The following is a 20816-nucleotide window of genomic DNA, read 5'->3' as shown; positions in this document are numbered from 1 at the left end:
CCTCCAAGATCCCCTCCTTTCCTGTCCCCATCTCCTCTAGGTTGCTCCTGTCCACTTTAGGAACCCTACTGTGGCTTTGGGAAACACATGGAATTGAATTGAATTGAATTGAATTGAATTGAATTGAATTGAATTGAAAGCCTGGCATCTTTGGGGATTGGTGATGGCAATGAGGAGGTCATTGAAAATAAGCCTCATCTGCCTTAGAGTTCTGTCTGGTGCTAGTGTTGTTCCTGTGACCAAATGGAGCATGGGAAGGAGAGAAGGGCAGTGATGCTCCATGAAGGAAGCATGAGAAGGGCACCTGCCTCCTGTGCTCACAGCCCGAGCATCTCTTACCAGCACCTCATAAACAGCCAGGCTGGATGCCACCACGGATCACATAGCCTGTCCCCAGAAGCACCAGAAAGGGCTGCATTCAGAGGCGGCATCTAGCCCAGGGCTACCCTTTAGGAAGAACTTTTCCCTCTGCAAGCTCCTCCCCAGCTGTGTCCCCCAACAGACCAGGAAGACCATCTGAAAAAACTACGAGTGAACACGACCTAGGAGCCAGGCGCTGCGCTAGGCCCAGGGGAGACAAGGAGATAGGCAAGGTCTGGTCCACATGTAGTTACTTTCTAGTGAGGATATGACCTCACACAAAGAAACAGGAGTTTCAGATTGTCATAGGTCTTGCTGCAATGTCCTAAATGCCGCCTCGCTGAGAGAACTTTAGAGAGGAGGCCCTACTGCCTTTTCTTCCCCAAGTACAGGTCTTCTTGCTGAAGGTCTGTTTCTAGAGCAAGGTAAGGAATCTGTCTTCCCACCTTGCACTAAGCCATTTTAAGTCCAACTCCCTGATCAACCCACCTGGGCTCTCCTCTTCACTAAATCGCGTATCAAATGCATGCTGGACCTTGGTGTATGCCAGGCTCAGTACTAGGCATTAGGGATTCCAGTTGAGGAACACACGTCCCCTGCCCTGGAAGCACTCACAGCCTGGTGAGGGACTTTCACACGTCCGCCGTCAAGCTGCAGCTGACCTCTGAACTGCTTTGGCTACGAGCAACGAGCAGTGTGTGCATTCATTTGCCGCTCCCCTGGACTGGTCCGTGTTTTTAGTTGCTTATGTACATACCTAGGCTTGGTCTTTCCACCTTGATCGGAAGAACTTTTAAAGGTAGCTTCCTATCACAGAAATGTCCGTGTTTAGTGCCCTAGGTACGCAGGAGGTACTCAATAAACGCTTGTTGATTGAAGACATGTTACCCTCACAATTCAAAGATGGCCCCATGAGTAAGGTTGTTTCCTTTGCCTGGAGTCATTTTTGCAAAATATCCCTGAGGGTCTTGCCCTGTTGAGGGAGTGGGGGGTCACGGATGCCAACCCCCACCGCGACCCCCAGCTACACGTGGGAAATCAGCTGTAACCCTGCAGTGGCTGTTGCTGAGCTTTGAAGCCCAGTGAAAGTCTTGGCCCAAAAGAGAGAGGTGCAAGTGCTTTGAGAACAAATAACAGCAATATTGGGGCTTCAACCTTCTCAGTATGTGTTTTCTTTTCCTCTGAAAGAACCTAGATTACAGGAGTCAGGGGAGAAGGGGGAGGACTTCAACGGAAAGAAGCAGGACGCGGAAACAATGTGGGCTGCCCCTCTAGGAGCCCAAGGTTAGACCTTCACCGCGCGGGGCACGGGGCCTGGGGACTTCTCTGAGGTCCGGGAGGGGCGGGAACGACGGGGGGTTTCAGATCCGGGCCCCCGAGTTTTCCACGTTGCTCTGAAGATGGAACTAAATTGTTGGGATTGAGTGTATGGGAGGAGGGGTGGGCGGGAAAGATGTTTTCTTATAGCCTGGCTTAGCTAAGAATACTATGTTTTTAAGCTATTTAAGAGAGATGGGAGAGAGGGAACAGGGAGTACAGATCTGCTAGTGAGGTGGTTGGGGGAGCCTCCCTGAGGGCGGGCCGTCATTCCACGGGGCTCCAGCAGGGGGAGTCATGAACGCCCAGCTGATGGTCCCCAAGCTGGAAAGAAGATTCTTGACTGGCTCCTTACCTGGAAAAGCAGCACCCCGCCCCCAGCCCTGCGGGTCTGTGGAGGGGAGAGAGACAGAGAGGGAGACAAACAGACTGACCCTCTTGATATGGCTCCTTTTAACGTCCACCCCTTTGCCCTCACCCCTTACATTCTTCAAGACTTCCCAGCTGCAGTGTATACAATAAGAAGCACTTGGTCCGAGCCCAGATGCCAACCAGTCTGATAAGTGGAAGCTGCCAGATTTGGGGCTAAGAATCTGCAGAATGGTATCTGGCTAAAGATAGCCCTCTATTCTAATATTTCATCTTCCCTAAAGCAGTCTGCCAGTCAGGGTTCATTTATCTCTCTGCTTTGCGGACCGTGCCCTCCAAATCAAGGGTCAGGCCACCACTGCAGGGCTGGTGAGGCCCCCCACCCCCCAGCTAGTGCCTGGAGCCCTGAACTGCTGTGGTCCCTCAGGGCTGCCCCCCTCCCAAGAGGAGCAAGTCCACAAATGGTCCTGAAGATACAAGCACAAACCACCAGATCCACACTGGAATTTCCAAATGCTAAGGATTTCATAACACTTCTCACACGTATTCTCATAATAACAGCCACCAACTAGTATACAGCCAGGTTGCAAATTTACACACAATACTGAAATGTGTGAAGAAAATGTAGCGTCTTTATTTCCCGTAGAATCCTTCTCATGAACCCCCACTCTCACCAGGCAGCAAAAACGGGAAATGGGGAACCTTAAATTTGAATGTGTTCATTATAGCATCTCAGGTTCAACGGAGTCTCATTTAGCTAACTCAGTTTCTTCCAGGAAAACACACAGCCTTGAGCAGCCTTGAGATGGCCTCGCCGCCTCTTACTCTGGTTCAAGGGGGCATTTTGTGTTATAAGGTGCTTACTTGATCTTGCTTGTAGATAGGAGAAAGGGGCCTCAGACTCATCAGGGACCTCAGATCCTAGTTCTCTGGGATCTCACCAGAAGATGACTGTTGACCTCTTTAGTGTGACTGGTCCCATCTGGCCCACCGGACACCGTGCTGACACCCTCTACTAAACGCCCAGCTCCCAGCCATTTGCTTCCACCTGAGAAGCCCTGGTTAAGCCTGTCTCTTCTTCTGGACCCCAGGTGACAGGCCCTCTAGCAGCTCTGTGTCCCTTCACCAGGGCCAGGGGCAGAAGTGAGATGACATGTCTGTTTAAGGACTGGTTCTAGAAGGTAGGGGATGAGTGGGGAAGAAGCCCTGATTGTAGCATTTGCCTGTGTCCAGGTGTAAGCACTCCCACTGTGGCTAATTTCAAGCTAACAACATGACATCACCAAACACAGGGCTAGGGAGACACCCTTTGTCGGCCGTCATGATCTGGAACAAGCTGGCCCCAGCCCCCCACAGGCCCGGGGAGACTTCTGGAGTCCCAGCGGGTCATGCCACCCTGTCTCACTCACCTTCTCCCTCTAGGCCTGCCCCGTGATTACTTCCCGCCCTGTTAAATGTGGTTGCAGTGGAAACTCCTCCTACACTTATAGCTTCCCACCAGCAGGGGCCTGGGAAGCCCACCCATCTGTGTCACCTATCTCTCCCAGGCCCGGATGGGGTTCAACTCCAGGAAGGGGAACGCAGAGATGTGTGCTTCGGGCAACTACACCCATCTCCCCCCCTCTCCTTCCCTGGATCCACTTGAGCCAAAACTGTCGGTCATTTCCACACCTCTTCCTCTCTAGCAGGGCCTTCTCTTTTGCCACATTCTTCGTATCCACAGGGGCTTAAGTCTCACACTTGTGTCTGAATGGCAGAAGTGGTTCCTCTCTATACTATAGAACCTATTTTAGGACACGAGTCCTCCTCCAGATGGGGATTACCAGGAATGAAGAGACATCGATTTAGCATCCCCCAAATACTATCTCTATTCCAACTGTTTAGTATATGTGAGACAATGTGCTAAGTCTCTGTGTACACAATTCCATTTAACCTTCACCATAACCGTGATGGGCTTTGTCCCATTTTACAGATGAGTTAATAAACTCAAAGAGGTTAGTAGCTTGCCTAAGGCCATTTAAGTAGTAACTGGCAGCAGTAGAATCCGAACTCAGGTTGACCTCCAAACCTCTGTTCTTTACCTGATGTTCATTTAGGAAGGCACCAACTTTCCCTTTGTTCTGAGGCTAATAGAAGACCCCATAGAGTCTACAGGCATTTGTTTCAATGGGGAAGGAGGGGTATTGCCTAAGAGATGCGACCATTAGACATATTTTCCTACTTCTTAGGCCCAAGGAGTATGGGGGAAAGAGTATTGGCAGAAATGGGGTTCACCCACCGCTCCAGACACGAATATCTGTCTGTAATAGACCAACTAGGGCAGAGCGCCCAAAGGCACGGAGATCCCCCCCAACCCAGCCACCCCAAGAACACGCTTCTCTCTAGTATTCACTGCCTCACTAGGGGCACCGTCACCCCGATACCCCTACCAGAAACATGGCAGCCAGCCTAGACTCTCCCTGCTCTGTAGTCACATCACCTGGTATCGCACATAATCGGAAACCCAGAATGTATCCCAAGTCCACCCCTTCTCTCTCCCTCATTTCCACTGTGATCCAAGCCACCGTCATTTCTGTCCTGGACTTCTGTCCCCCACCATTGTCCATATATTGACTCTTACTCCCTCCACCCCATTCTCGACAGAGCAGCCAGAGTGAGCTCTAAAGTCAACGTGCAACTTAACTCCCTGCTAAAAATCCTCCAGTGTCTTGTGGTCTCCCTTAGAAGAAAAGCCCAGTATCTTTAGCAGGACCTATAAGGCTTTACACATGGTCTGTCCCCTGCCCGCCTCCCCTTGCCCACTCATCGCCCCCGTGTCATGCAGAGATCCCCCTGCTCCAGAGACCCTGTCCCTTCCATCCCTTCAGGTGGTTCCTGCCTGGCCCCCATCTGGGGCTCCTGTGTTTGATATCTTCTGCCGAAATGCTCCTTCGTACACACCCTGTGCTTGGCAGGCTCCCTCACAAACTTCTGATCTCAGCTTAAATATGACCTGCTACGTAGGCCTTCCCCTGACTTTATCTAAAGATGACTGTCCCTGTTTGTCCCTCTTGCAAGCCTAGGTTTTATTCTTTCCTGGCTCTCCCGCACTTTGTCACCGCGTACGTGGTACCCTCCCTGCTCATCGTATGCCTCCTCTAGCCTGCGAGTCCCCAGAGGACAGAGCCACCATCTGTATGGAGCCAGCACCTGGCACATCATAGGTGCTGCCTCAGGTGAATGAAGGTGGTAACTCTGGAACCCCGATACAAGGTTAGGACAAGATTTAGTTCAGATTTTAATGAATAACGACTTTCCCAGCACAGTACCAACGTTGTGGGTGTTTGGGAGGAAACAGTGTTCCTTCATCCAACATTCATTTAGCCCAGAACAGGTAGGAGAGAGGTGGGGGTCGGAATGACTTGGAGACGTGGCCTACCTGATACAACGTGTGACAACAGAAGGGAAGTCGGGCTGACCCTGTGGTTTGAATAAACACCTTGGCCATCACCAGGAAACGCAGGAAACCCCTCCGCACAGCTCAGATTCCCCCCAGGGTGGATATTCATGTGTGAATCCATACGTGTGTGTGTTACTGCCCTTAAACACATATGTACAAAGTGGACTTTGCACTCCGAGACCCTCCACTCCTTGGGCGGTAGGAAGTACAATGGGCATGCAGTAGACGTGCAACGTATTTTTTGGAGCCGTTTTAAAAAGCAAGCGGAGAGAATGGTCTTGTTTTTGCCAATTATCCAGGGTTTGCTCCTTATCCTTCTTTCTAGCTGTTATGTGACAGAGGTGTTTTCGATTCTTTTTGCAACTTCTGTCTAAGAAATTTTAGCTGATCAGACTCTTCCTCCCCTTCCTCAAAGCATCCCCGAAAGCTTCAACTCTGGAGGCGATGGGTCGAAAGGAAGAAGACTCCAGCTCCTGGAAGAAACAGACCACCAACATCCGGAAAACCTTCATCTTCATGGAAGTGCTGGGATCGTGAGTGCGGGAGCTGAGAGCTGGCGGGTGGCAGGGCTGCGCGCTGGGGGGACCCGGAAAGAGTTGTTCTGGGCCAGCTGCAGCTGACAAGCTGGGACTGAGGCCCCTGGGAAATCAGCCCAGCAGCTCGCAGGGAGGAGGTGGGGTAGGGGAAGTCACCGTGGGGTAGAACGGAGGACGGTTTCATACACTGGGACCCGCAGGGAATCCCAGCCCTTTCCCTGGGCTCCTCGTCCTGGCCCACCCCCAGGGATCCCTGCCCTACTTCTAGATCCGGGACAACTTGGCAGGAAAGCGGGATTCTGGAGCACCTGTGGAGATTCAGTGACCCTAGAACTTTCCTGGGCCTCCTCATCCAGCTTCTTCATTTCCCCCTGGCAGTGAACAGGTCACCCAGCCCCGCTGTGTACTGTAGACAGAGGAGAAGGGGCTTCTGGGCCCCAGAGAGTGGATGGGTACACATACTGGAGTCAGCTCCCCATCGACTCTGCACTGTAGCTTAAGTGCTGTGTTGGAAAAATAAAGTCATGCCGTAGCCCAAACTCCTACCCGCCTCTGGAGTGTCTGTGCCTGCCCTTTGACAACGATTACACGGCTGGAGGAACAGAGACAGCCTGTCTGGAGCTGACACTCTGCTCAGTCCTGCCTCTCCCCCACCCCCACCCCCACCCCACCCCCCGGGGAGGGTGCAGGCTGTGACGCAGGCTGCCAGGGGCTCCGGGCCACCAGCTCCGTAGCCCCAGGACCCTAGCTGGCCTGCTAATTGGTCTGGGCTAATTGGGCCCCAGGAAGTGAGGGGCAGTTAGTAGGCTGTCCATTCAAGCAAGCTTTCCCTTTAGCCAACTCGGGCTGAGTTTAGTTCCGTCGGCCTTGGCTGGGAGGCTTGACCTCGGGCAATGACAGCTGCCCACACTCTCACTGTAGACGGAGAGGAGCCAGGCCTGGCCTGGACAGGAGGTCCCTGAGCTCTCCCTGCCCAGGCCAGCGTGGGGCTCTGCGCACGCAGGAGGATCTCGGGGGTGGCGCTGGTCATCAGAGCCTTGGCCTTCCATCAAGGACCTTTGCCAAGACGGGGGTGGCTAGAGAGGGGATTTTTGGCAGGAGAGAGGGACGAGACTCATGCATGAATCAGAAATGATTTGCCAAGCATCCCGAAAATCAAGAGAAGGAGGGAGAAGGATGCCCAGGTTGGCAAGGGCTTATTCACTGTTTGCTCAGACTTGTGCTGTGGGTCTGTTAGAAGACGGAACTCAGTGAAGTCGGCCACTGCCGTCCTCAACCTAGGGGGACAGTAGAGTCACCAGGGGAGCCTACCCCTCTAACTTTTTCTTGACTATTTTTTTAAGTTGATTTATTTATTTCGAGAGAGAGAGTAGGTGCTAGAGAGGGGGGGAGGGGCAGAGGGAAAGGGAGGGAGAGAATCCCAGGCAGGCTCCACACTCAGCACAGTGCTCGATATCACCATAGTGAGATCATGCCCTGAGCCCAAATGAAGAGTCCGTTGCTCAACTGAGCCACCCAGGTGTCCCCTTTCCCTCTAACTTTTAGCTGTGAAAATAACTAAATTTTTTGAAAAGTGAAATAATAATACGGTGAACAACAAATATATACACCACCTCAATATACACCACAATTCAACAGCTTTTAACACTTCACTATATTTGTTTTACAAACTTTCATCTCTCTCTCTCTCTCTCTCTCTCTCTCTTTCACACACACACACACACACACACACACACACACACACTGATTTCCCTGGACAATTTGTCAGCAGTTGCACACTTCATGACATGTTACCTTTGAATCCTTCTGTCTGCATCCCTAAAAATAAAGGCATTTTCATCTGTATCCACAATAGCATTGCGACACTCAAGAAAATCAGTAATAACTTCCCACTATCATTTTAGCATAGGTAAGTTTTGAAAACTACAGACTCCTGGTCCCAGACCTACCGCACTGGGGTTTGCGGAGATAGGACTGAGTGGTCAGTAATCTGTATTTTAAGTGCTTCTGATGGCTGTAATATATCCAGCCCCGCACTGATCTGGGGAACTCGGGGACCAGAGAGGGGGCAAGTCACAGCTGTTGCCGCAGTTGGGGCTGAACAAAAGCTAAAGAGAAGGCACCCCTGAAGTGCCCAGGAGGGGGACAGGCAGCCCCAAGCTGCAGACCCCATGCAGTTACCAAGGTGAGATGCTGAGGGGAAGGGAAGAGTGGGTGGGGCAGACTCCTCTGAGCAGGATGTACTGGAATCTTGAAGAATGCCTCTTGTCTCTAGCCCTCAGCTCTTCTGGAACAACCCACCAGTAGAGAAGGCTTTTGCTAAATCTGCCCAGAGATCACCCACAACTCCAGGGCCCTAGGGTAGCCTTATGGACGATGGGCAAAGCTAGTCCATAGCAGGGGAAATGTCACCAGGCCCCGGTCCTCCTCCTTTCACTGCCCAAGAAGAGACATCTCCTTGGTCCTCCCCCACTTCCCCCATCAATGAGTCTTCCAGCAAGCGGAGAGAGCTGTTCAGAGCAGGAAACACAGACCAAGTTCTACTGCAGCAAAGTAATCCTGGCTCTGAAGCCTCTGCCCGTCTTGCCTTCTGACCCCAGCAACCTGAGCTGCTCAGAACTAGCTCTCTGCTCCCCACTCTGACAGATAGCACAATTAAGTCTTGTAATCCCTCTTCACTGCCCGGCCATACTTACCACACACACATACACGCACACCACACGCACGCGCGCGCGCGCGCACACACACACACACACACACACACACACAGTGTACAAAGCAGCCTGAGGCAGAAGAGCAGTAACACCGTCTCAAATTGCCACCACACTGCACAACCCTAGGAGGCGCCATTTGCATACACTGCAATGTAAATGCCCCCCCCCCCCGCCCCTCAAGGAAGGCTGGAATTTGACCTCATTCCACAAGAGAACCCAGAGTGGATATCGGCTTTGAAGTCAGCTGTACCACCCACGTACAGGCGAAAGGGAGAACTCTGAAATTGGGTCCCGGAAGGTCATAGCTGGAAGGAATCTTGAAGGCCACGTGGTTCAACTCTCTCATTTTATAACAGGGAAAGTGGGCTCTAAAGAGGAGTAGAACACACAGCTAATCCCAGTCCAAACCTCTCCCTCCTCCCTCCTTCCACCCATCCACCCATCACACGTTTATTGAGCATTTTCCGTATGCAACCGGGTGGAGGACTTGGCACTCGTGCCCACTCGTGTGCCCGTATTCCCTGCGTCGTACTTCGCAGATGGTGCTGGACCCTGGCAGCCCCATCCTACCTGCTGTCCTGCGCCTCCATGCTGTTTCTTCTACCTCTTTTTCACCCCCTCCTGAGACATCACTTCCACCTTTTCGCTGGGCTAACTCTCATTCACCCCTGAAAACTGAGTTCAGGGTGTTAAGTCAGAGGGCCACGGGTGACGGGCTCCTTAGCTACTCCAAGCGATCGCTGCGTGCACGTTAGAAAAAGGTGCCCTTGTTTTCTAGCCTGCTAGCTGCTGGGGGGGAAAGTATTGTAATAATTATTGGACGAAAATGTACAGCGGTTCCAAGGTGACTGGCATGTGTTGGAGTTGTGTGCCATGCATCCTGCCCAGCCAGAGCAGAGGCCCTGTCTTAAATGTTCGCTCTCGGTGGTCTCATGATACCCCCTGCTCGTTTGTATGTGTCCATCTCTCACACTAGACTCTCAAGACCGATACTAATCCAAGCGCCTAACTAACACGCGGATTATCTGTTCTGTCAGATAATCAGGCATTCATTGAGTGTCTAATAACATCTTTCAAATCCAATGTTAATTGCTCATTTGTCTGCGTTCTTCACTAGTCTGCAGGCTTCCTAAGAACAGAAACACTTACCTTTTTTATCTCCAGTGTCTGACTCAGTAGGTGCTCAATAAATCTTGATTGAAGGGATGAGTGAATGAACGAATGAATGAATGGAGCAAGCTCTGAAGGCTCTGATTAATTCATTCCAAGTGCAGCTGGGGGAAACAGGAAACTCAGACCCAGGAAACACTAAGTAGTTTCTTTCTTTTTTTAAATGCTATTTATTTTGAGAGGGAGGGAGAAAGCATGAGAGAGTGTGAGCGGGGAAAAGCGGACGGAGAATCCCAGGCAGGCTCTACGTTGTCAGTGCGGAGCCCTATACGGGGCTCAAACTCACGAAGCTCGAACTCGCGAATTGAACCGTGAGATCACGACCCGAGTCGGACACTTAACACACTGAGCCAGCCAAGCGCCCCACACCAAGTATTTCCTAATGCAGATCCTCAAAGCCATTACACAAGCTTGACTGCTATTGGGCCCCGAGTCTAAAATCCCCAGATGGCCGGGGACGCGATGGCTCAGCTGTCTCCTCACTTAAACCCTATTGCCTCTTGTTACTACCAGGTGTTCTCCCTAATGGTATTCAACTAATAATAGTAATAACAATAATAGTGTCTGACACATGTAATTTAACAGATGTCAGGAATGCTTGTAAGCACTTTACGTATGTTAATTCATTTCATCTTCTAAACAACTCTGAATCAGACACTATTGACACTCCCACTTTTCAGGTAAAGAAACTGGGTAGTTAAGTAACTTGTCACCCAAAAAGCTGAGGTTCTCACCTGGGCACTTGGGCTCCAACATCCATGGCTAGCTAACTGCTATTCAATAGCCTGGTCTCCAGAGAACCCCCTTCAAAATGAGAAAGCTATAATTTGGAATCCTACCCTGTGTTTCCATTGGGTTCTAACCTCTCCTTCTTCAGAAAACCTTTCCAGAGCTGCTGGGTTCTGTCTTTCATTCTCATAGATCCTACTGAATGAGAGGGTTCTCAGCCCCCTTAGCCTTTGGTAATTGGCTCAAGATAATTATCACCATCTAAAACTGAGAGGGGAGTTTTGTTCCATCACTGCCTGAGCCCTGTTCCCAGTGCTACCTCCAGCTGCCATTCCAGTGTGCCACGCTTCAACATGCTGGAAGAAGGCAAGTAAATTGACTCTGCGGTGGCCGCTCTTTACTGGGTTGGCCAAATGGAGAAATCTCTCCATAACCAAAGCGGAGTCCCTGGGTGTCCCTTCCAAATCACAGAATCGGGAAATAGCATCCGCCTAGTGCCTGAGTCTGTAGTAGAATCTTTTCTTTCCCAAGAGAAAGGACACAGGGCTCGAAGTAAGACAGGCTCTACCCTCAGTACAGCTCCTCAGGTACCCACAGTGACAATGGAAACCAATTACCAACCACACCTTCCTTCATCTACCCTTTGGTTTTGCCTCTAACAATGTTCTCTAGCCAGCCAGGACTAATTTTAACTCTTGGTGTCTTCTACTTAGAGGAGCTTTTTCAGAAGTTTTCCTGGTGAAGCAAAGGATGACTGGGAAGCTCTTTGCCCTGAAGTGCATCAAGAAGTCACCTGCCTTCCGGGACAGCAGCCTGGAGAATGAGATTGCCGTGTTGAAAAAGTGAGTGGGTCTTAGGGTTGGCCGGGTACAACTGTGAGATCATAACATTTCCTTCACAAATTACCTTTGAGTAGGACCGAAGATGGATTTCCACACCCAAAGGCATTACTTACTCCCTTTGATTGCATTAATGTGTCCATTTGATCAATCGGCCAAGTTAAGCCAGGCAGGTGCTTCTGCTGATTGGGGGGTGGTTGTGGAGGGCAGCAAATTGACTAGCAAACCAACTGATAGCAGACCTGGTTTGTGCACATAGACCAGAGAATAATTAGCTCAATGGAACAAAAATCAACTAGGGCCAATAGCAGGAAGAATCAGTAATTAAGGAAGCAGAAGATTTAGAAATTGGTTTGAGTTTATTCCAAAGCAAATATAAGCTCAGCACCCCAACCATCATGGTAGAGGCCACACTAACAAACCATCTAACTGTTTACAGCAGGACCCAAACACAAAAAAGCCTTGTGGAATCCCCATGGTATGCCAAAAGTGTATTAGGCATTAGGAACACAAGAATAAGGCCTACAAAATTCCTTATCCTCAGAAGCTCACATTTTCTGGGCAGAGACAGGTGCCCATAACAAACTCTAATCCCATTAGACACGAGCCAATAGTAGCAGAAGGCAAGGCTTGAAAAATAGAGATTCATTTTGCCTACATGTGCATTTTTATGAGTATGGGGTATTAGGTACATTTTTAAGGAAGAGGCACCTTGATAGGTGAGTAGAATTTAATGGAGACAGGAGAGGCAATGCAGAAAGGGAATTCAGGCTGAGAGTAACAGAAACTCAACTGTGTAAGTGCAACGGACGTTAGGAAAGAGTCGGTATTAGAAGCCCCTGAGCTTAGAGTAAGGATCATCAAGGGACAGGAGATGAAATCAAATGAGATCTGATTATAAAGGGTCTTGGATACCATGGTAAAGAATGTTGACTTTTTTCTGTGGGCAAAGAAAAGTCATCAAAGAATTTTTAGTAAGGAATCACATGATCAGACTTATATTTTAGAGCCATGCCTCTTAAGCATGGTGGAAGATGGATTTAAGACTTTCTCAATAATCTAGACAATGGATGAGGATACAAGCAAAGGTAATAGCAGGATCATGTGGCAGCAAGAAGACTGGATTCAAGAGAGAGAGTGATTGGGCTTGGGATCGACTGCTTCGAGTATAAAAGAGAAAAGTACTAAAAATGATGCTGAGATTGAGCGATTTGGTGGATAGTAATGTCATTGCTTGGATAGAGAACAAAAGGGATGTGTAGGCTTGAAGGAAATAGAAAGAAATTTGTTGGAACCTACTGAATATGTGTATCCCCCAATCTCTACATGGAGGATGCTGGAGATACCAGTTTGGACTCCAGAGAGATTAGAACAGAGATGGACTGTGGACTCATTGAGAGCGAGGACTATGGTGGTCTTTCTTACCGTTGTATTGTATCATCAGTCCCTGACAGCATAGATGCTTGGTAAAGATTTGTTCAGTAAATGATATATTAATGTTAGTATTGTCAACTTGTAAGTGTAATTGAATCCATCAGGTACCCACTGCAGTTGGTCTATAATTTTAGAAATTAAACTTAAAGATGATAGATACTGTTTATTATGTGTTTACTATTCCCCAGGCACTATACTGAGCATTTTGCATGCATTATCTCTTTTAATCCTGATATAACCCTATGAGAGAGATGTACTTTACAAACCAAAAAAGTGGGGCTTAGGAGATTTAAGAAAACCAGCCAGTCATCCATTTCATAAGTATCTCATCCAGCTCTGAACTCAAACCCAACTGACTCAGAGTCCAAATTCTTAACCCCTATGCTACCCAGCCATGAACCAAACTTCCTAGAAAGGTTCTTCCTATGCACAGAATTGCTGCCTGGGAAGCCAAGCCCCACGGCAAGTATGATTATTCTGCTTGCCTTGGCCCTTGAGTAATCCCATTCAGAGAGAACCTAGAGCAAATTTTCCTGAACACAGCATTACTGACATTTTAGACCAGATAATTCTTTACTGGGGTGGTGGGGTGGTGGACTGTGCATTATGGGATATTTACCGGCATTCCTGCCTCTGTCCGTTAGATGCCAGTAGCTCTTACCCCCTCCCCAGGCACAATAACAAAAAATGTCTCTGGTTATTGTCAAATATTCCCCCAGGGACAAAAGAGCCTCTGATCGAGAATTACTATCAGCAACAAAGACATTCCACAGAACTGACCCCAGAAAATAGCATCTTCCCGGCTTCTCAAAATATTCCAGAATAAGAATTTTGCAACACTACTTCCGTGGTTACCCATGAGGAGGCTTAACTAACCCAATTCTCTTCTGCTGCAGTCCACTTTCTTCAAGGATGTTTCTGGATACCCATTTTGTAAAATAATCTAGTTTGGGGTGTTCCCTTGGCCTTCTTCAGGTATTTTAACTTGCTCTTTTGGCAAAGTTTAAAGAGATTTCTGGAGTAGCCACAAAATATTGGTTCCCTGAAGGCAGAATGATCAATTATCCATTCAAAAATACAGACTGAACACCACTCTGGGATCTTCAAGATTTCTTTGTGACCACCTATTTATTAGGAAGGTTTCACAAGGATCCACTCTTCCTAAATATTGTCATCAAAGTCTCTAACAGAAATAAAAAAGTCCATTCTTTGTCTGGACACCTAAACCACGTACCATGACCCTTCCTTTTCCCCAGGATCAAGCATGAAAACATCGTGACCCTGGAGGACATCTATGAGAGCACCACTCACTACTACCTGGTCATGCAGCTGTAAGTGAAAGGTGACCCACTTCCTCTACAGACGTCTCTGGGGGCCTGGGAGGCCTAGAGGAAGCTGCTCGGTGGTGAGGGGAGTACGGTGATTTAAAAGATAAGATCAAGAATTAGTTCAAGAGGCTCTCAAATGCTAAGATTTCTCTCAGGTTAAGTATGCCTCTGGTCATGAACATGTTCTGTGTGGACCGAAGGGTAGAACAAGGACTGATTATTGAGATGGTCTGTACCACGACAGCCTTACCGATCGTTAAAATATTTTTTTAATGTTTCTTTATTTTTGAGAGAGAGAGAGACAGAGCGCAAACAGGGGAGAGGCAGAGAGAGAGACAGACACAGAATCTGAAGCAGGCTCCAGGCTCCGAGCTGTCAGCACAGAGCCCAACATGGGTCTTTAGCCCATGAACCGCGAGATCATGACCTGAGCTGAAGTCAGATGCTCAACTGACTGAGCCATCCAGGTGCCCCTAAAGTATTTGCTACAAGTCAGCTAAGTGACTCTGGCAGCAGCTGTGACTCCAACCCATCCATCCCCCCCTGTGCCCCAGCCACTCCCCTCAGACTTTCTGGACCTCCCCACAATGCTACAGTTGAAGGGATAATGACTGGCATAGCAGGGAACCCTCCAGAACCCTTCTCGGGCGCCACGGCTTGAGTCCATTTTGACCAGTCAGTCCATCAAACTAACGTTAAATACTTTAATGCCACTCTAGGGTAAAATTACTGTGGGATTAGAAACCACACGACACAGATTTCAATTTGATACATATAAAAAAAAAAAAAGATTTTCTCAAAAGAGATCCATCCAAAGTTAAAAACAGGCTGTGACTGTGTGTCCATCTGTGGGACAGAAATGGTGCCTCCCTAGAAAGGTCTCCACATCATTGTCATATATAAATAGGAGTCCTGTCTGAGACTGAATGCTGTAGGAGTTGGTCGGTGCTCCTACAAGTGCTCAGCCTTGGACTCAGAGAAACTTCTATTTATAAAGTACACACACACACACACACACACACACACACACACACACACCACTCTGCTATCTCTATGGTTAGATGCAATATTTTTGACTAACAGGCTGATTCCTCAGAAACTTTAACGAGTTGATTCAGGCCTAAGCAGCCTATTAACTCCAAGGCTCACCTGAGGCCCAGTGAATAGAGGGAGCAGGTGGTCAAGGGAGTGAGGTTGGGGATAGGGGTGCAGAACAGCATTAACAAATGAGCAGGGACCATGTGGCACCTTAATGAGGCCAATTCAACAGGATTAGCACACATTTAGATAGCCAGCTAAGGGGAGGCAGGGAAGCAGGCAGATTCAGATATCACCGAAGAGTGGAAAGCCTATGAGGGTGCCAGCTCTAGGACCCAGGCCACCCCGTGTCAGGAATTGTTAGTTGTGCATAGAGACTATCTTTCTCATGGGCCTCTAGATCCTATGGCAGAGCCCAGAGCTTCAGGACAGAAACAAAAGGAGTAGGGTGGTGTGCATCTTGATTAGAGAAATTCTCCTTCCTCATCACTGCATGGTCCTATGATGTGTGCACGTCCGCATCCAGTGTCATGGAACAGTGACAAGGGGGCAAGGACTGTGAAAGAGTTGGAAACCCTGGCCCATGAAATGTTTATCCCAGGGAAGGCCTCAGGTGAGCATTTCACTGTCTTCACATACTTGAAGAGATCCACGTGAAAGGGTGGTATTCTTGCTCTGCGTGGCCCCAGTGGGTAGAAGGGCTATCTGCTGGTGGAAACTACAGGGAGTGGGTTCCATTGTAATATACAGAAATATTAAGAAGGCAGTGAAAGATAAAACAGTCTGTCTTAGGGGTAGTGAGTTGTCTGCCTCAGAGGTGTTTCAGGACGAGCTAAGAAACTTCTTGGCAAAAATAGTGTAGATGGCATTCAAGAGATGGGGAGCAGAGTGGATCTGAAGCTCCCCTGAATCCTAAGATACCTTACCATTGGAGTCTCCAAGCAGCACTAGAACTCCACCCACAAGTTCGGCAGTCACTAGCCCAGTTTTCCAGTGAGGACAGAAATCCTGACACGAGCACAATTTGTGTCACGTGTACACCTCATTCCTGTTTTGCCTCATTTCAATTTCACCTCTTCTTTCATCATGGCCCCTGTGTCCTAAGTCAGGAAAATAGGCAGCTAAGCATGTGTCCACTAAGGGATTATTGGCTTCTTGCTTAACTCTAACGAGGGGCATTTTGCACTTCAAAGAAGTGTCTAGGGAGAGGGAAATGGTTGGCCCAAAGAAATGACTCGCTCGTGATATCATTCCACCACCCAAAGGTATTCTCAAACTAAGGTAGACCTCCCTACCTAGGCCGTGGGCACCCACCCTTTCTGCCACTGCTGTGTCTTCATAGCTACAGAGTAAACGCACTTATGTCCCTTTGACCTGGAATGAGACCTGGATTCCTGCGCTTGCCCCTATGCCCACAGTGTTTCTGGCGGGGAACTCTTTGACCGGATCCTGGAGCGGGGTGTCTACACAGAGAAGGATGCCAGCCTGGTGATCCAGCAGGTCTTGTCAGCAGTGAAATACCTCCACGAGAATGGCATCGTCCACAGAGACTTGAAGGTGCCCGAGTGGGAGTCCTCAATGGGAAATAGAATGACCCTTCAGGAAGCTGCATGGGTCATGGGCAGCCTAAGCTGTGTAAAATGAGAGGGTTGGACCAACCTCATCATTTGTTGGATCCCTTAAACAAATCTTGAATGACTGAACAATCATTGTTAATTTTCATCTCAGCCTCTTCCTGAACGTTGCCCTAGGCCTCACCCTATTAGGATACCAAGAGAATGCACATGTTTCTTGAACCTAGCCACACTCAAAATCAGAAGAAATAAATACTAATTGGAGGCCAACATTGCATCAGGAACACACTAGACTTTAGAAAGGTCAGAGACAATTAACTATGGTTTGATTTCGTCAAAAAACAGTCTTAGGGTACTTGGGGCTGAGGAGAGGGAGGGAGTAGTTCTTTAATGGCTACAAAGATGAGCAACCTGAGGGCCATAAGCAAAATACAGAGTGCTCAATATGGGGTGGGGAGCTGCAGCTAGGAGGAAGGAGGGAAGAACTGGGGGACATGAGCCTGTCCTTGAAGTCAGGAGCCCAGAGCGTAGCTTCCTAAGAAATTCTCTATCAGGGGAGGAAAATAAATATGTATTTCAGATGATTATATCCTACACTGCATGGTATTGCTCTTCTCCCACAGCCTGAAAACCTGCTCTACCTAACCCCTGAAGAGAATTCTAAGATCATGATCACAGACTTTGGTCTGTCCAAGATGGAACAGAGTGGAGTCATGTCCACTGCCTGTGGGACCCCGGGCTATGTGGGTGAGTCTGGGGACAGGAGGAAGGTTAACCAGTTGGCTGCATTCAACCTCATGGATATTACTTAACAGAGAGGGGTGGTTATAAGGAGACAGGGTTCAACTTCAGGGGCAATCCCAGGAGAGCATTCATTATGAGGCTTAGGGTCAATCCATGTATCTCTGGAACTACCCCTACTGCTCCCAAACCCTACATCTTTAAAGACAGCCTACCCCTGAACTCTTCCAACAGCCCCTGCCTATACTTGCCTCTCATTATTTTGGCTAACTTCCTGCCTTTGTCTCTCCAGCTAAACCAGGGGCAGAGACAAGATCACAAACCCAGAGATCATTAGATTGCCAAGGGTTTGACCACTAGCCACCCTTTTCCTTTTTCCCACTTCCACAGGAGACTACAACCCACCAGTTGGTGGTATCCCAGAGGCATAGTGTTGAGTTTGAAGCTGAGGAACTCAGGCATGCATGCTCCCACCCAAACATATCCCCAAGAAAACATCCTAGGAAACTGGCAGAGGTGGGACTTCCTGCCTAAACAACAGGCTTTCAAGGCCCCCCAAAAAGTAAGGCAGGCAAGTTACCAGGTGAAAGCATCCCCAAACTTCATGGAGAGAAAGCCAAAACTCAGAATGTCCACTCCTGCCCCTTCCCTCTTCACCACTCATCACCTGGTTGAGGATGGTAGTAGGAAGGAGAACTCTAACTTAAGAGGAAATCTGCTCTCACCCCCAAAGAGAGGTCAGTTAGTAGGTACTGAGTCCCAATGAGTACAAATCCCTGGGATCTGGGATAAATACAGAAAGTAGCCCTCTACTGCTCCCATTCAGAGGAAGACATGGCTCATTTTCTCATGGAGCTCTCAGTCTGATACGGATAACTAAGCCTTGCCCTCAGAAGGTATCAGAGACAGATGGAGCAGTTATCACCTGCCCTCTAAGAGTTCCTCATTTTAAGAGGGATGACTCAGTTTCTGCCCTCAGGGAGATCCCAGTCTAGTGGGAGAGAGATTGCTCCTACTTGGCAGATGTCCCCATCAGAACACAGACACACAACCCCAGCCCTGGGCTAACCCATCTGTGTGGGGAGACATAGACCTACATCTGATGGGGCAAGGTAGCCCTGGAGATTCCCAGTCTGATGTAAAAGTCATAGGCCCTGTCATGGGGACCTTCCAAGTTGATGGAGGAAGATTCAGTCAGATGGGAGAGACACCGTCCCCACCCTAGGAAAACTTTCAGTGATACAGAAACACTGCCATCCCAGGAGCTTTCCTAGTCCTCTTCTCTAAGCCTCATCCTGACCTTCAGCCCTCACCCCTCAGCCCTCTCTTCTTGTCTCAGCCCTCTCTTCTTGTCTCAGCCCTGACTCTGCCTTTGGTTTGTTGTAGCTCCGGAAGTGTTGGCACAGAAGCCCTACAGCAAGGCTGTGGATTGCTGGTCTATTGGCGTCATCACTTACATATTGTGAGTAGAAGCTGTCATTGGCTCAGTTCCTGGGAAATCTCACAACCTGCTCATCCTTTTTCTCCCCTCCCCTATTTTAGCTCCTCAAGCAACATCCACCTCCAAAGCATGTGTATGTACACGTGTGCATGTGTGAGTGCTTGCACGCATGTGTGTGTGTGTGCGCGCACACACACACACACACACACACACACATGCTTACTCATGCACACAGCTCCAAAGGTTTCTGTCCTGGTCTCCACCAGATTATAAAAACAGAGCTCAGTGTGAACCCACTGTTGAGCCATATGGTACTCTCTGTTCCTGCACCCCACCCCCATTTACTCTATATAAATGTGTTGAGTCCCGCTCTATGGAATGAGCAATGGAAAAAGGGGAGGCCAAGCCAAGCTTGGAAGTCAAGTGGGTACAATGTTCACATCTCAAATTTCTCTCCTGGCAAGTCAGCCCAAAGCAAAATGATGGCCCGAATGAATCTGGTCATTGTTCCTCTTCACATATTCTTGGGCTCTCCTTTACTAACCTACACATCACTCCTTCCCCACCATTCCTCTTCATCTATAGCAGACTCTGCTTTTAGGAAAATAACCTGTCATTTACCCCTTAGTGTGGATTCAGTTCTCTATTTCCTAAGCTTATGTTGAGTAACTACTGTCACTCATTCATTTACTTAACAAATATTCATTGATTGTCTATTCTGTGCTAATAGCCTAAATAATCCCTCAGGAAATTTACATTCAAGCAGACATTCTATCATCCCTCTTAAAGATCTTGTATACATCATCTAAGTGTCAGGGGAGGTATAGGAGAGATGGTGAGAGGTTTGGGGGAACAACGCACAAAGGGGCCTTCCAGGGCTGCCTGTTCCAAGCTTTGGCTCCTGCATAAACACTCGATGGGGCCTGTATCATTCCCGAATCCACCTGTTCATACTGCTGATTGGAGATCCTTAGCTCATGCCTGTGTATAGTGGAGGCTAGGCAGAAGGGAGGGGCTAGCTCAGGGAGACTGGGGTTGTTTAGCAGCATACCTCCTTCCGTGTTTCCCTGCAGGTTGTGTGGGTATCCCCCCTTCTATGAAGAAACTGAGTCTAAGCTTTTCGAGAAGATCAAGGAGGGCTACTATGAATTTGAATCTCCATTCTGGGATGACATTTCTGAGTCAGGTAAGGCTACCAGGTGTGAAGGACAAGATGACAGGCTCAAGGCAGAGGGTGCCAAGAGAAAAGAGCTTAACAAAAGATGACAGTCCTGGCTCTTGAAAGTCCCTAGGGAAACTTATAGACCAGGCTGCCAGAGAAAGTGGAGAAATCTTCATCTGGCTCAAAGGCCAAATAAATTATTTGCATCCAATGTTTAGGCTTTTGTTTTCTGGAGGCAGAACCACAGCATACCTGGTAAAAGAGGGGAGGAAGTTTAGATGAGGGGCCAGGAGGGCAGCTTGAGGCACAGGGGAATGTTTCAGGCAGGAGCAGCAAAACCAAGGCCAAGTTTTTCCTTTCAGATATCAAGACTGAGAGTATGCAATGTCTGTATGTGGGAGAGAAGGCAATCATTACATGTTGTGGGGCCCATTAAGTGCAGATCAGCGCTGGGACAAGGCAGCATTCACATGTGTGCCCACGTGTGGGTGCCTGCCCCTGAATGGTGCAAACGAATACACTCGTGGCGTGCAGGCACGTTGGTGCCTCGTGATAAGAGATGTATCTGCAGTGCTGTGTGGGTGAGGCTACGTAGAGCCTCTCTTTGGTGGTTTATGGTGGGTTG

The 20816-nt window shown here is 48.8% G+C and overlaps 1 protein-coding gene across 3 annotated transcripts in view; it reads left to right on the top strand.

Moving 5' to 3' along the window:
* The window catches only part of CAMK1G (calcium/calmodulin dependent protein kinase IG), a 29364-nt gene that overhangs the window by 4371 nt on the left and 4177 nt on the right, over window positions 1–20816 (top strand). Inside the window, exons 2-9 of one of the 3 annotated variants that reach the window (XM_042975970.1) lie at window positions 1549–1644; window positions 5901–6018; window positions 11348–11476; window positions 14164–14238; window positions 16692–16830; window positions 17471–17594; window positions 18975–19050; window positions 20103–20215. In XM_042975970.1, the coding sequence (XP_042831904.1) occupies window positions 1617–1644; window positions 5901–6018; window positions 11348–11476; window positions 14164–14238; window positions 16692–16830; window positions 17471–17594; window positions 18975–19050; window positions 20103–20215 (802 nt within the window). In that variant the 5' untranslated portion in view covers window positions 1549–1616. Of the gene's footprint in view, window positions 1–1548; window positions 1645–5900; window positions 6019–11347; window positions 11477–13791; window positions 13883–14163; window positions 14239–16691; window positions 16831–17470; window positions 17595–18974; window positions 19051–20102; window positions 20216–20816 lie in introns of those variants that run through there. The other 2 variants (XM_042975971.1, XM_042975972.1) reach the window with 2 other exon arrangements.

This window comes from Panthera tigris, chromosome F3 (assembly GCF_018350195.1).
Source record: "Panthera tigris isolate Pti1 chromosome F3, P.tigris_Pti1_mat1.1, whole genome shotgun sequence".
Lineage (NCBI taxonomy): Eukaryota > Metazoa > Chordata > Mammalia > Carnivora > Felidae > Panthera > Panthera tigris.
This window is presented reverse-complemented; position numbering and strand designations above follow the sequence as displayed.